This window comes from Penaeus chinensis, chromosome 40 (assembly GCF_019202785.1).
Source record: "Penaeus chinensis breed Huanghai No. 1 chromosome 40, ASM1920278v2, whole genome shotgun sequence".
Classification (NCBI taxonomy): Eukaryota; Metazoa; Arthropoda; class Malacostraca; order Decapoda; family Penaeidae; genus Penaeus; species Penaeus chinensis.
In genome coordinates this window covers 20,380,694-20,393,193 of record NC_061858.1, presented here as the reverse complement: position 1 = coordinate 20,393,193, position 12,500 = coordinate 20,380,694, and the positions used below count along the sequence as shown (strand labels likewise).

The following is a 12,500-nucleotide window of genomic DNA, read 5'->3' as shown; positions in this document are numbered from 1 at the left end:
GGTGTTAGTTCATATATATCATTTTATTCAAGAGCTTTCATTTCTTCGTTCATTGTTTTTTTTGTTTTGTTTTGTTTTTCCAGTGTTGTGAATCAGTTGAGAATATCACTTCTTCAAACGTCACCGGCATTCCAAGCATCATCTTGCAGCAGTAGTGTATAAAACATCTTACCATGTACACAGCTTCAACATTAACACCTACAAAATAATGATTAAAGTGCTTCGGTTGTTTACGACTTCTGCCAGTACATCAGGTTCTTCAACTGTGTCCTCAACTTCATGGTTTTTCTTGCCCTTTGTGTTTCGTTCCTCTCCCTCTCGTGTGGCGGATTCATTTTCATCAAGCTCGGGATCTCCTCAGAGGTATCCTCCTCCTTCTTAAAGCATTCTTTCTTGCATGTTAGGTTTGTAGAACTTCCTTTAATATGTCTCCTCCTACAGGTATATACGCTAGGTAAGCAGGGTCTTCTTCATCATAAAGCATATCACTCCTGTTACATTTCTTGCATCCAATTTCTATCCATGCCGCTGGTACGTATACCATTTTTCATCAAACATACTAAGATTTCTAAGTTGGGTCTTCTGCCAGTCTGTGTCTCGAATGGAATCTTGCCTGTCCTAGTACTGAAGCAAAATTGCTCCAGCTAATCGGCCTCTATCAGCAAACACTTAGCCATGTCGGAGAGTCCTCCACGACCTCCCAAGTGTGCCATGCTGATGGGGTGTGGAAGGAGCAGAAAATTCTTGCTTTAACTTGTTCTTCGACATCAGTGAACCGGGAGTTGCACGTTAATTTTGTACCACTGTCTGTACGTAGACGTTTTGCTACAGTAAAGGAACCACCATCGGCTAGGAATTTCCCAGTAACCTTAAATGTATCATTTTTATTTCTCAATAGATACACAACAATAACATCTGAATAATCAGCTAATGTGATTGCATATTTATATCCACCTTTTTCTAGTGCATTTACAGGACCTGCTAAATCACAGTGTACTAGCTCCAAATTCTCTGTTTGTCAGGCACACAACCACAGCTTTAAGCTTGGACGACCTGCCTGTGGTTGTTTGGATGTGTGCGTATGTGTGTAGGTGGTGTGAAAAGCGCGGGTGAAAGGTAACGAAGTGCGTGGAAGGGAATAGCTGTGGATAGCTCAGCTGGTGGCGCTTGTGCGAGGTCACAGTAGCAGTAGCAGTAACAGCGCATTTTCCTTCCATCGGTAAACTGACTACCCCTAAAGGTGAATAAGGAGTTTTAGTTTGTTCATTTTCTTTATTGTCAAATTATTTTAAGTGTAGTGCGGCCTCGGCGCATTGCGAGACCACATAAGAATGTGTTTCTTATAAAATGAGATGTATTAATGGTGCGATATCTACCCCTAAAGACCGCATGCAAGGAGACAGACCGAGACGGGGGACATAGACGTGTCGGAATCCTGCAGTTCGTCAGTGACATCGTCGAAAACAAGAAAGTGAAAAAGTGAAAGTGAAAGTGGAAGTGAACAGATATGAACTCGACTTGATATGACTTGTAGTGCATGAACAAGAGGAATTTTGGGAAACTTTGTTTTTGTAGTGTGTTGTTTTTGTAGTGTGTGTATAATTTATATTTAAGTTTGAAAATAAATGGTTAAAGGTTTTTATCTTTTTAATTGAACTCCAATCTTCCCAATCATACATATATATTCCTGTGTATAAACAGAGAACGTCCAGAACCGAGGATATCTGCTAAATTAAACCTTCTGGCATAATAATATCCTTACAAATTGGCGCCCGAACAGGGACGTTCTGATATATATATGTTTGGTTGGTGACGTGTTGGGTTCATAATTAAAGTAAATTTACAATCATGACTTCGATAAGTGAATGGATGAAGTTCGGAAAAGAGCTAGGATTAACGGGAGAAAACTTGCAAGAATTCGTAAGAGAAGAGCAAAGCAAAGAGCGTGAAAGGTTTGAATTAGAGCGTGAAGAAAGAGCGAAGGAGAGAGAAGCTAGAAAAGTGGAATTGGAAATGGAAACTAGAGTGAAAGAACTTGAACTAGAAAGACTAAGATTACAAGTGCAAAGTGACGAGAGTGAGAAATATGAAGTAAAAGCTGATGTTTTTAAGCCAGCACTTCCGAAACTGCCAGTGTTCAACGAGGCTAATGACAGTATAGACGCTTATATACTTCGGTTTGAGAGACTAGCAACCAGCGCCGGATGGGACCGGGATGTCTGGGCGGTTAGTTTAGCCTCTTTGTTACAAGGTAAAGCGCTAGAGACGTACCAGCATCTCTCGCCTATGGAAGCGCGCGACTTTGAACGAGTGAAAGACGCGTTGCTCAGATGTTTCCAATGCACGGCCGAGGGCTATAGACAAAGACTCCGTAATTCCAAATTCCACAAAAATGAAACTGCTTCGCAATTTGCTAACAGACTAAAAAACAATTTAACAAGATGGGTCGAACTTGCAGGTTGTGACCAATCCTATGTTGATGTATTTGATCTTATGCTCACTGAACAATTCTTGAATGCGTGTGACAAAAGCATGGTGCTATTTTTAAAGGAGCATGATTTTAAAACCTTTAATGAGATGATAAAATATGCTGAGTTGTATATGGAGGCGCATGTAAATTATGGTAGGAAAGATAGAGAGGGTCATGAGAGGAACGCGACAGGTCATGCGAGTGCAAGTGCAAATAGTAGCTCTGCGTCAGGAGTGAACAGGGGTGAGGAAAGGATGAAAGGCGGAGCGCGTGCTTGTTTCGTGTGTGGACGAGGTAATCACCTTGCCAAGGATTGCTACAACAGGGTCGGAGGAACAAGGTACAAAGATAGTAAGATAATCAAATCTAATGCTGAAAAAGCGGCAATGGCAAATCATGGTAATAAATTGATGATTGCAAGAGGTAATGTGGAAGGTGTGAATGTTGACGTGTTTCGTGATCCTGGATGTACGACAGTGTTAGTGAAAGATTGTTTGGTGCCTAAAAGTAAGTTCACGGGTAGAATGGTTGACATAAGGATGGCCAATAACATGGTATTTAAGTATCCAGAGGCTTTTATATATGTCGATACTCCGTTCTTTTCTGGTAATTCGTTAGCTGCTTGTCTGCCAGATCCTATATATGAGTTGGTGATCGGGACGATTGAGGGATCGACTGATGTGGAATGAGTGTGCAGGTGAGTGCGGTGACGACAAGGTTGCAGAAGAAAGAGGAAGAAAAGTGTGTTCGAGGTCAGTCAAAACTTTAAAGTAAAAGACGTTTTAAAAAATCTTAAAAACAAAGATATAGGTAAGTTTCAAAGGGAAGATAAAACTCTTGATAAAATTCGCGAGTATGCCGAGTCAAAAAGAGTATTCAGTGGTAAGTCCCGAGGTGTAAACGCACAGCTTTGTGGTGAAGCGCGGCGCGTTATACCGGCGCGTTCAAAGGACACAGCAGGTGACTGAGCAGTTACTGGTGCCTGAGTCTTTTCGGGACGCGGTGATCGGGCTGGCCCACGATTCCCTCATGGGAGGGCATCTCGGGATAAAAAAGACCACAGCGCGGATTCAAAGTAACTTTTTCTGGCCGGGGATGGGTGTAGAAATAGCACGATATTGCAGGTCCTGTGATGTATGTCAACGCACGGTCGACAAGGGCGTGTCAGCCGAGTCAAAATGGGAAGAGTGCCGCTTATCCAGGAGCCTTTTCAACGAGTTCGCGTGGATATAGTAGGTCCGATAGAGCCTCGGGCGAATGATGGATCGCGGTATATGCTTACGATTGTTTGATACGCGACGCGTTACCCGGAAGCGATCGCTTTGAAAAATATTGACACGTGCACCGTTGCAGAAGCGTTACTCTCGGTTTTCAGTCGCGTTGGGATCCCGAAAGAAGTTATGTCAGACAGGGGGTAGCCAGTTTACATCAGAGATGATGAGGGAATTTAATCGTTTGCTGTCTATAAGGAGTTTAACAACACACCGTACCATGCGATGAGTAATGGTCTGGTGAAGGTTCAATGGCGTTTTAAAAAGATGCTGAAGCGTATGTGTCAAGAGCAACCGAAAATGTGGCCCGCGATTTATAGATCCGCTTCTATTTTCGTATCGCGAAGTTCCGCAAGCAAGCACGAAGTTTTCACCGTTTGAACTTGTCTACGGTCATTCAGTGCGCGGGCCACTCGCCTTGTTGCGCGGAACTGTGGGAGGGGCGATCGAGAGGCAATTGAGGACGACACGCGGACCACATACGAGTACGTGATTAATTTAAGGGAGAGGTTGCAAGAGACGTGTAAATTAGCGCAGGAGGAATTGGAAAAAGCTGGAGACAGTTACCAGTATTATTATGATAAGCGTGCGCGCGAGAGGGAGGTTAATGTCGGAGATAAAGTGATACTCCTACTTCCCACTAGTCATAATAAACTCCTTTTGCAGTGGCAAGGACCATTCAAGGTCATTAAGAAGGCCAACAGATATAACTACGTGCTAGATGTAAACGGTACAGAGCGTAAGTTACCATATAAATATGATCAAGCGCTATCATGAGCGGTTCGTCAAAGTAGGCGACAGTAAACATAATAAAGATGTGGAACGCATGTGATGCAACATGCGATGTTGAAGTAATGCGTGACGTGATCAGCGGTAAGAGTAACGTTGATGAGAATAGTGAACAAGAGAATGGAGATGATTCAGTCCTTGCTTGCGTGGCAGTAGTTTGCGAAGACCACGACGAGGGTGGCGAAGTAATTACCGTCCCAAGTTATGTACAGGAGGAAGACGTGAGTAACGTAAGAGTAAATGAGGATTGAGCGCGGACCAGAAACGCGATGTGGCGAACGTATTGTCGGAGTTTAGCGCGGTATTCACGGAAGTCCCGGGAAGAACAGATGTCATTGAGCACACGGTTAATCTAACTAGTGATAGGCCAGTAAATACTAAACAATATCCTATTCCTTATGCGTTGCAACAGAATATCGCAGATGAAGTAGATCGGATGCTCGAGTTAGATGTGATAGAGCCTTCAACCTCGCCTTACTCGAACCCGCTAATCGCTGTGAAGAAAAGGACGGGAGTGATCGCGTTTTAGACAGTCGCAAGATAAATAAGTTGACGGTATTTGACTCTGAGCCCATGCCAGATCAGGACTTGATAATTGACTCGTATTAGCGGCAGTCGTTATTTCACAAAGATTGATCTTTCCCGCGGTATTGGCAAATCCCATAGATGAACAAAGTAAGCCAATCACGGCATTCCAAACGAACAAAGGGTTGATGCACTTTAAAGTTGTACCCTTTTGGACTAATTAATGCAAGTGCTACGTTCAACCGTATGATGCGGAAATTGTTCAACGATACCGCTAACGTAGAGATGTTCGTCGATGATTTGTTAGTTCACACGAAAGGATGGAAGGAACACATTAAAACGTTTGATAAAGGTTCTTAACATTCTGGCAAATGCATCGCTCACCGCTCGTCCGTCGAAAACGGAGATTGGGTATTTTACCATAGAGTACCGGGGAAGCGATGTGGGGGGGGGGATGACGCAAACAACCGCGGATAAGGTAAACAAGATAATGGATATGGCCGTTCCGAAAACTAAAAGGCAATCAGATCTTTTCTTGGTCTAACATGGTACTAACCGACATTATATACCCGATATGCCACAATTGCCGCGCCTCTTTATGAATAATTAAAAATCTCAGCCTAAAAACCCGTAAGGTGGAAATTTGTCACGAAGATGCTTTTAACAAGCTAAAAGAAGCATAAGCACTCGTCCCTATTTTTAAAAACTCCCCGACAGTCTAAAGACTTCGTGTTGCAAGTTGATGCTTCAGAGGTAGGATTGGGTTTGCGGTGCTTTTGCAGTATAAGATGGCAGCGTTGGCCAGTACTCTACGCGAGTAAGAAATAAAGGAGCCGAGCGAAATTATTCGGTAATCGAGAAGGAGTGTTTAGCGGGAGTGTGGGCCGTAAGTAAATTTTATCAATATTTGTACGGTAAAGCTTTTGTGATAGAATCGGACCATCAGCCTCTAAAATATCTTAATTCGGCAAATCATTTAAATGGAAGGTTGATTGCGATGGTCTATGTAAAATGCAACAATTCAACTACACCGTAAAGAACTTGCGGGTCGCGAGAACGTAGGTGCAGATTGTTTGAGTAGACTTTAAGGTGGCGGTAAACTTTAAGAAGCGTAAATCTGTGCTTATGTTTAGTATCTAAAGAATTAACAATTCTAAATTATCCGGGGGGTATTTGTCAGGCACACAACCACAGCTTTAAGCTTGGACGACCTGCCTGTGGTTGTTTGGATGTGTGCGTATGTGTGTAGGTGGTGTGAAAAGCGCGGGTGAAAGGTAACGAAGTGCGTGGAAGGGAATAGCTGTGGATAGCTCAGCTGGTGGCGCTTGTGCGAGGTCACAGTAGCAGTAGCAGTAACAGCGCATTTTCCTTCCATCGGTAAACTGACTACCCCTAAAGGTGAATAAGGAGTTTTAGTTTGTTCATTTTCTTTATTGTCAAATTATTTTAAGTGTAGTGCGGCCTCGGCGCATTGCGAGACCACATAAGAATGTGTTTCTTATAAAATGAGATGTATTAATGGTGCGATATCTACCCCTAAAGACCGCATGCAAGGAGACAGACCGAGACGGGGGACATAGACGTGTCGGAATCCTGCAGTTCGTCAGTGACATCGTCGAAAACAAGAAAGTGAAAAAGTGAAAGTGAAAGTGGAAGTGAACAGATATGAACTCGACTTGATATGACTTGTAGTGCATGAACAAGAGGAATTTTGGGAAACTTTGTTTTTGTAGTGTGTTGTTTTTGTAGTGTGTGTATAATTTATATTTAAGTTTGAAAATAAATGGTTAAAGGTTTTTATCTTTTTAATTGAACTCCAATCTTCCCAATCATACATATATATTCCTGTGTATAAACAGAGAACGTCCAGAACCGAGGATATCTGCTAAATTAAACCTTCTGGCATAATAATATCCTTACAAATTGGCGCCCGAACAGGGACGTTCTGATATATATATGTTTGGTTGGTGACGTGTTGGGTTCATAATTAAAGTAAATTTACAATCATGACTTCGATAAGTGAATGGATGAAGTTCGGAAAAGAGCTAGGATTAACGGGAGAAAACTTGCAAGAATTCGTAAGAGAAGAGCAAAGCAAAGAGCGTGAAAGGTTTGAATTAGAGCGTGAAGAAAGAGCGAAGGAGAGAGAAGCTAGAAAAGTGGAATTGGAAATGGAAACTAGAGTGAAAGAACTTGAACTAGAAAGACTAAGATTACAAGTGCAAAGTGACGAGAGTGAGAAATATGAAGTAAAAGCTGATGTTTTTAAGCCAGCACTTCCGAAACTGCCAGTGTTCAACGAGGCTAATGACAGTATAGACGCTTATATACTTCGGTTTGAGAGACTAGCAACCAGCGCCGGATGGGACCGGGATGTCTGGGCGGTTAGTTTAGCCTCTTTGTTACAAGGTAAAGCGCTAGAGACGTACCAGCATCTCTCGCCTATGGAAGCGCGCGACTTTGAACGAGTGAAAGACGCGTTGCTCAGATGTTTCCAATGCACGGCCGAGGGCTATAGACAAAGACTCCGTAATTCCAAATTCCACAAAAATGAAACTGCTTCGCAATTTGCTAACAGACTAAAAAACAATTTAACAAGATGGGTCGAACTTGCAGGTTGTGACCAATCCTATGTTGATGTATTTGATCTTATGCTCACTGAACAATTCTTGAATGCGTGTGACAAAAGCATGGTGCTATTTTTAAAGGAGCATGATTTTAAAACCTTTAATGAGATGATAAAATATGCTGAGTTGTATATGGAGGCGCATGTAAATTATGGTAGGAAAGATAGAGAGGGTCATGAGAGGAACGCGACAGGTCATGCGAGTGCAAGTGCAAATAGTAGCTCTGCGTCAGGAGTGAACAGGGGTGAGGAAAGGATGAAAGGCGGAGCGCGTGCTTGTTTCGTGTGTGGACGAGGTAATCACCTTGCCAAGGATTGCTACAACAGGGTCGGAGGAACAAGGTACAAAGATAGTAAGATAATCAAATCTAATGCTGAAAAAGCGGCAATGGCAAATCATGGTAATAAATTGATGATTGCAAGAGGTAATGTGGAAGGTGTGAATGTTGACGTGTTTCGTGATCCTGGATGTACGACAGTGTTAGTGAAAGATTGTTTGGTGCCTAAAAGTAAGTTCACGGGTAGAATGGTTGACATAAGGATGGCCAATAACATGGTATTTAAGTATCCAGAGGCTTTTATATATGTCGATACTCCGTTCTTTTCTGGTAATTCGTTAGCTGCTTGTCTGCCAGATCCTATATATGAGTTGGTGATCGGGACGATTGAGGGATCGACTGATGGTGGAATGAGTGTGCAGGTGAGTGCGGTGACGACAAGGTTGCAGAAGAAAGAGGAAGAAAAGTGTGTTCGAGGTCAGTCAAAACTTAAAGTAAAAGACGTTTTAAAAAATCTTAAAAACAAAGATATAGGTAAGTTTCAAAGGGAAGATAAAACTCTTGATAAAATTCGCGAGTATGCCGAGTCAAAAAGAGTATTCAGTGGTAAGTCCGAGGGTGAAACGCACAGCTTTGTGGTGAAGCGCGGCGCGTTATACCGGCGCGTTCAAAGGACACAGCAGGTGACTGAGCAGTTACTGGTGCCTGAGTCTTTTCGGGACGCGGTGATCGGGCTGGCCCACGATTCCCTCATGGGAGGGCATCTCGGGATAAAAAAGACCACAGCGCGGATTCAAAGTAACTTTTTCTGGCCGGGGATGGGTGTAGAAATAGCACGATATTGCAGGTCCTGTGATGTATGTCAACGCACGGTCGACAAGGGGCGTGTCAGCCGAGTCAAAATGGGAAGAGTGCCGCTTATCCAGGAGCCTTTTCAACGAGTCGCCGTGGATATAGTAGGTCCGATAGAGCCTCGGGCGAATGATGGATCGCGGTATATGCTTACGATTGTTGATTACGCGACGCGTTACCCGGAAGCGATCGCTTTGAAAAATATTGACACGTGCACCGTTGCAGAAGCGTTACTCTCGGTTTTCAGTCGCGTTGGGATCCCGAAAGAAGTTATGTCAGACAGGGGTAGCCAGTTTACATCAGAGATGATGAGGGAATTTAATCGTTTGCTGTCTATAAGGAGTTTAACAACCACACCGTACCATGCGATGAGTAATGGTCTGGTTGAAAGGTTCAATGGCGTTTTAAAAAAGATGCTGAAGCGTATGTGTCAAGAGCAACCGAAAATGTGGCCGCGATTTATAGATCCGCTTCTATTTTCGTATCGCGAAGTTCCGCAAGCAAGCACGAAGTTTTCACCGTTTGAACTTGTCTACGGTCATTCAGTGCGCGGGCCACTCGCCTTGTTGCGCGAACTGTGGGAGGGCGATCGAGAGGCAATTGAGGACGACACGCGGACCACATACGAGTACGTGATTAATTTAAGGGAGAGGTTGCAAGAGACGTGTAAATTAGCGCAGGAGGAATTGGAAAAAGCTGGAGACAGTTACCAGTATTATTATGATAAGCGTGCGCGCGAGAGGGAGGTTAATGTCGGAGATAAAGTGATACTCCTACTTCCCACTAGTCATAATAAACTCCTTTTGCAGTGGCAAGGACCATTCAAGGTCATTAAGAAGGCCAACAGATATAACTACGTGCTAGATGTAAACGGTACAGAGCGTAAGTACCATATAAATATGATCAAGCGCTATCATGAGCGGTTCGTCAAAGTAGGCGACAGTAAACATAATAAAGATGTGGAACGCAGTGATGCAACATGCGATGTTGAAGTAATGCGTGACGTGATCAGCGGTAAGAGTAACGTTGATGAGAATAGTGAACAAGAGAATGGAGATGATTCAGTCCTTGCTTGCGTGGCAGTAGTTTGCGAAGACCACGACGAGGGTGGCGAAGTAATTACCGTCCCAAGTTATGTACAGGAGGAAGACGTGAGTAACGTAAGAGTAAATGAGGAATTGAGCGCGGACCAGAAACGCGATGTGGCGAACGTATTGTCGGAGTTTAGCGCGGTATTCACGGATGTCCCGGGAAGAACAGATGTCATTGAGCACACGGTTAATCTAACTAGTGATAGGCCAGTAAATACTAAACAATATCCTATTCCTTATGCGTTGCAACAGAATATCGCAGATGAAGTAGATCGGATGCTCGAGTTAGATGTGATAGAGCCTTCAACCTCGCCTTACTCGAACCCGCTAATCGCTGTGAAGAAAAAGGACGGGAGTGATCGCGTTTTAGACAGTCGCAAGATAAATAAGTTGACGGTATTTGACTCTGAGCCCATGCCAGATCAGGACTTGATAATGACTCGTATTAGCGGCAGTCGTTATTTCACAAAGATTGATCTTTCCCGCGGGTATTGGCAAATCCCCATAGATGAACAAAGTAAGCCAATCACGGCATTCCAAACGAACAAAGGGTTGATGCACTTTAAAGTTGTACCTTTTGGACTAATTAATGCAAGTGCTACGTTCAACCGTATGATGCGGAAATTGTTCAACGATACCGCTAACGTAGAGATGTTCGTCGATGATTTGTTAGTTCACACGAAAGGATGGAAGGAACACATTAAAACGTTGATAAAGGTTCTTAACATTCTGGCAAATGCATCGCTCACCGCTCGTCCGTCGAAAACGGAGATTGGGTATTTTACCATAGAGTACCTGGGAAGCGATGTGGGGGGCGGGATGACGCAAACAACCGCGGATAAGGTAAACAAGATAATGGATATGGCCGTTCCGAAAACTAAAAGGCAAATCAGATCTTTTCTTGGTCTAACATGGTACTACCGACATTATATACCCGATTATGCCACAATTGCCGCGCCTCTTTATGAACTAATTAAAAAATCTCAGCCTAATAACGTAAGGTGGGAAATTTGTCACGAAGATGCGTTTAACAAGCTAAAAGAAGCATTAAGCACTCGTCCTATTCTTAAACTCCCCGACATGTCTAAAGACTTCGTGTTGCAAGTTGATGCTTCAGAGGTAGGATTAGGTGCGGTGCTTTTGCAGTATAAGGATGGGCAGCGTTGGCCAGTACTCTACGCGAGTAAGAAATTAAAGGGAGCCGAGCGAAATTATTCGGTAATCGAGAAGGAGTGTTTAGCGGTAGTGTGGGCCGTAAGTAAATTTTATCAATATTTGTACGGTAAAGCTTTTGTGATAGAATCGGACCATCAGCCTCTAAAATATCTTAATTCGGCAAATCATTTAAATGGAAGGTTGATGCGATGGTCTATGTATATGCAACAATTCAACTACACCGTAAAGAACATTGCGGGTCGCGAGAACGTAGGTGCAGATTGTTTGAGTAGACTTTAAGGTGGCGGTAAACTTTAAGAAGCGTAAATCTGTGCTTATGTTTAGTAATCTAAAGAAATTAACAATTTCTTAAATTATCAGGGGGGTATTTGTCAGGCACACAACCACAGCTTTAAGCTTGGACGACCTGCCTGTGGTTGTTTGGATGTGTGCGTAGGTGTGTAGGTGGTGTGAAAAGCGCGGGTGAAAGGTAACGAGGTGCGTGGAAGGGAATAGCTGTGGATAGCTCAGCTGGTGGCGCTTGTGCGAGGTCACAATAGCAGTAGCAGTAACAGCGCATTTTCCTTCCATCGGTAAACTGACTACCCCTAAAGGTGAATAAGGAGTTTTAGTTTGTTCATTTTCTTTATTGTCAAATTATTTTAAGTGTAGTGCGGCCTCGGCGCATTGCGAGACCACATGAGAATGTGTTTCTTATAAAATGAGATGTATTAATGGTGCGATATCTACCCCTAAAGACCGCATGCAAGGAGACAGACCGAGACGGGGGACATAGACGTGTCGGAATCCTGCAGTTCGTCAGTGACATCGTCGAAAACAAGAAAGTGAAAAAGTGAAAGTGAAAGTGGAAGTGAACAGATATGAACTCGACTTGATATGACTTGTAGTGCATGAACAAGAGGAATTTTGGGAAACTTTGTTTTTGTAGTGTGTTGTTTTTGTAGTGTGTGTATAATTTATATTTAAGTTTGAAAATAAATGGTTAAAGGTTTTTATCTTTTTAATTGAACTCCAATCTTCCCAATCATACATATATATTCCTGTGTATAAACAGAGAACGTCCAGAACCGAGGATATCTGCTAAATTAAACCTTCTGGCATAATAATATCCTTACACTGTTACTCTCTCATCAGGTTGTCTATTTATATATTGAGCCATGTTTCATAGGGTGCATTTCGCAGTCTTCATTTTCCTTATTTGAGATATGCATTCCATATATTACACTTTCTAGCTTCATGACATCATTCAGGTTACAATGTCCTCGTATTTTATGCCATTCATTTGCAGCATGGCTCACACTTTTTAATTTACTGCACTTGTACTTTTCTTTTACTTTACACAATTTAGGTAGTATAGTTTCCTTTATTTTCAGTTTAATCACTGTACCATCTGGGAGTTAAGCTTTTATATTCATGACCAAA

General features: G+C 42.8%; 1 protein-coding gene and 3 long non-coding RNA genes across 4 annotated transcripts; all 4 read left to right on the top strand.

The window, feature by feature from the left end:
* Positions 1–1,165: 1,165 nt before the first annotated feature.
* On the top strand, positions 1,166–1,638 carry LOC125046996. The gene is made up of 2 exons (XR_007116694.1): positions 1,166–1,240; positions 1,385–1,638. It is a non-coding gene; the product is annotated as an uncharacterized LOC125046996 (long non-coding RNA).
* A 4,740-nt stretch (positions 1,639–6,378) lies between these two features.
* On the top strand, positions 6,379–6,851 carry LOC125046993. Its single transcript, XR_007116693.1, has 2 exons — positions 6,379–6,453; positions 6,598–6,851. It is a non-coding gene; the product is annotated as an uncharacterized LOC125046993 (long non-coding RNA).
* A 210-nt stretch (positions 6,852–7,061) lies between these two features.
* Positions 7,062–11,357, top strand: LOC125047148. Its single transcript, XM_047645265.1, has one exon. The coding sequence runs from the start codon at positions 7,062–7,064 to the stop codon at positions 11,355–11,357; it is 4,296 nt and encodes a 1,431-aa protein (XP_047501221.1).
* A 239-nt stretch (positions 11,358–11,596) lies between these two features.
* LOC125047089 lies at positions 11,597–12,069 on the top strand. The gene is made up of 2 exons (XR_007116704.1): positions 11,597–11,671; positions 11,816–12,069. It is a non-coding gene; the product is annotated as an uncharacterized LOC125047089 (long non-coding RNA).
* Positions 12,070–12,500: the final 431 nt, after the last annotated feature.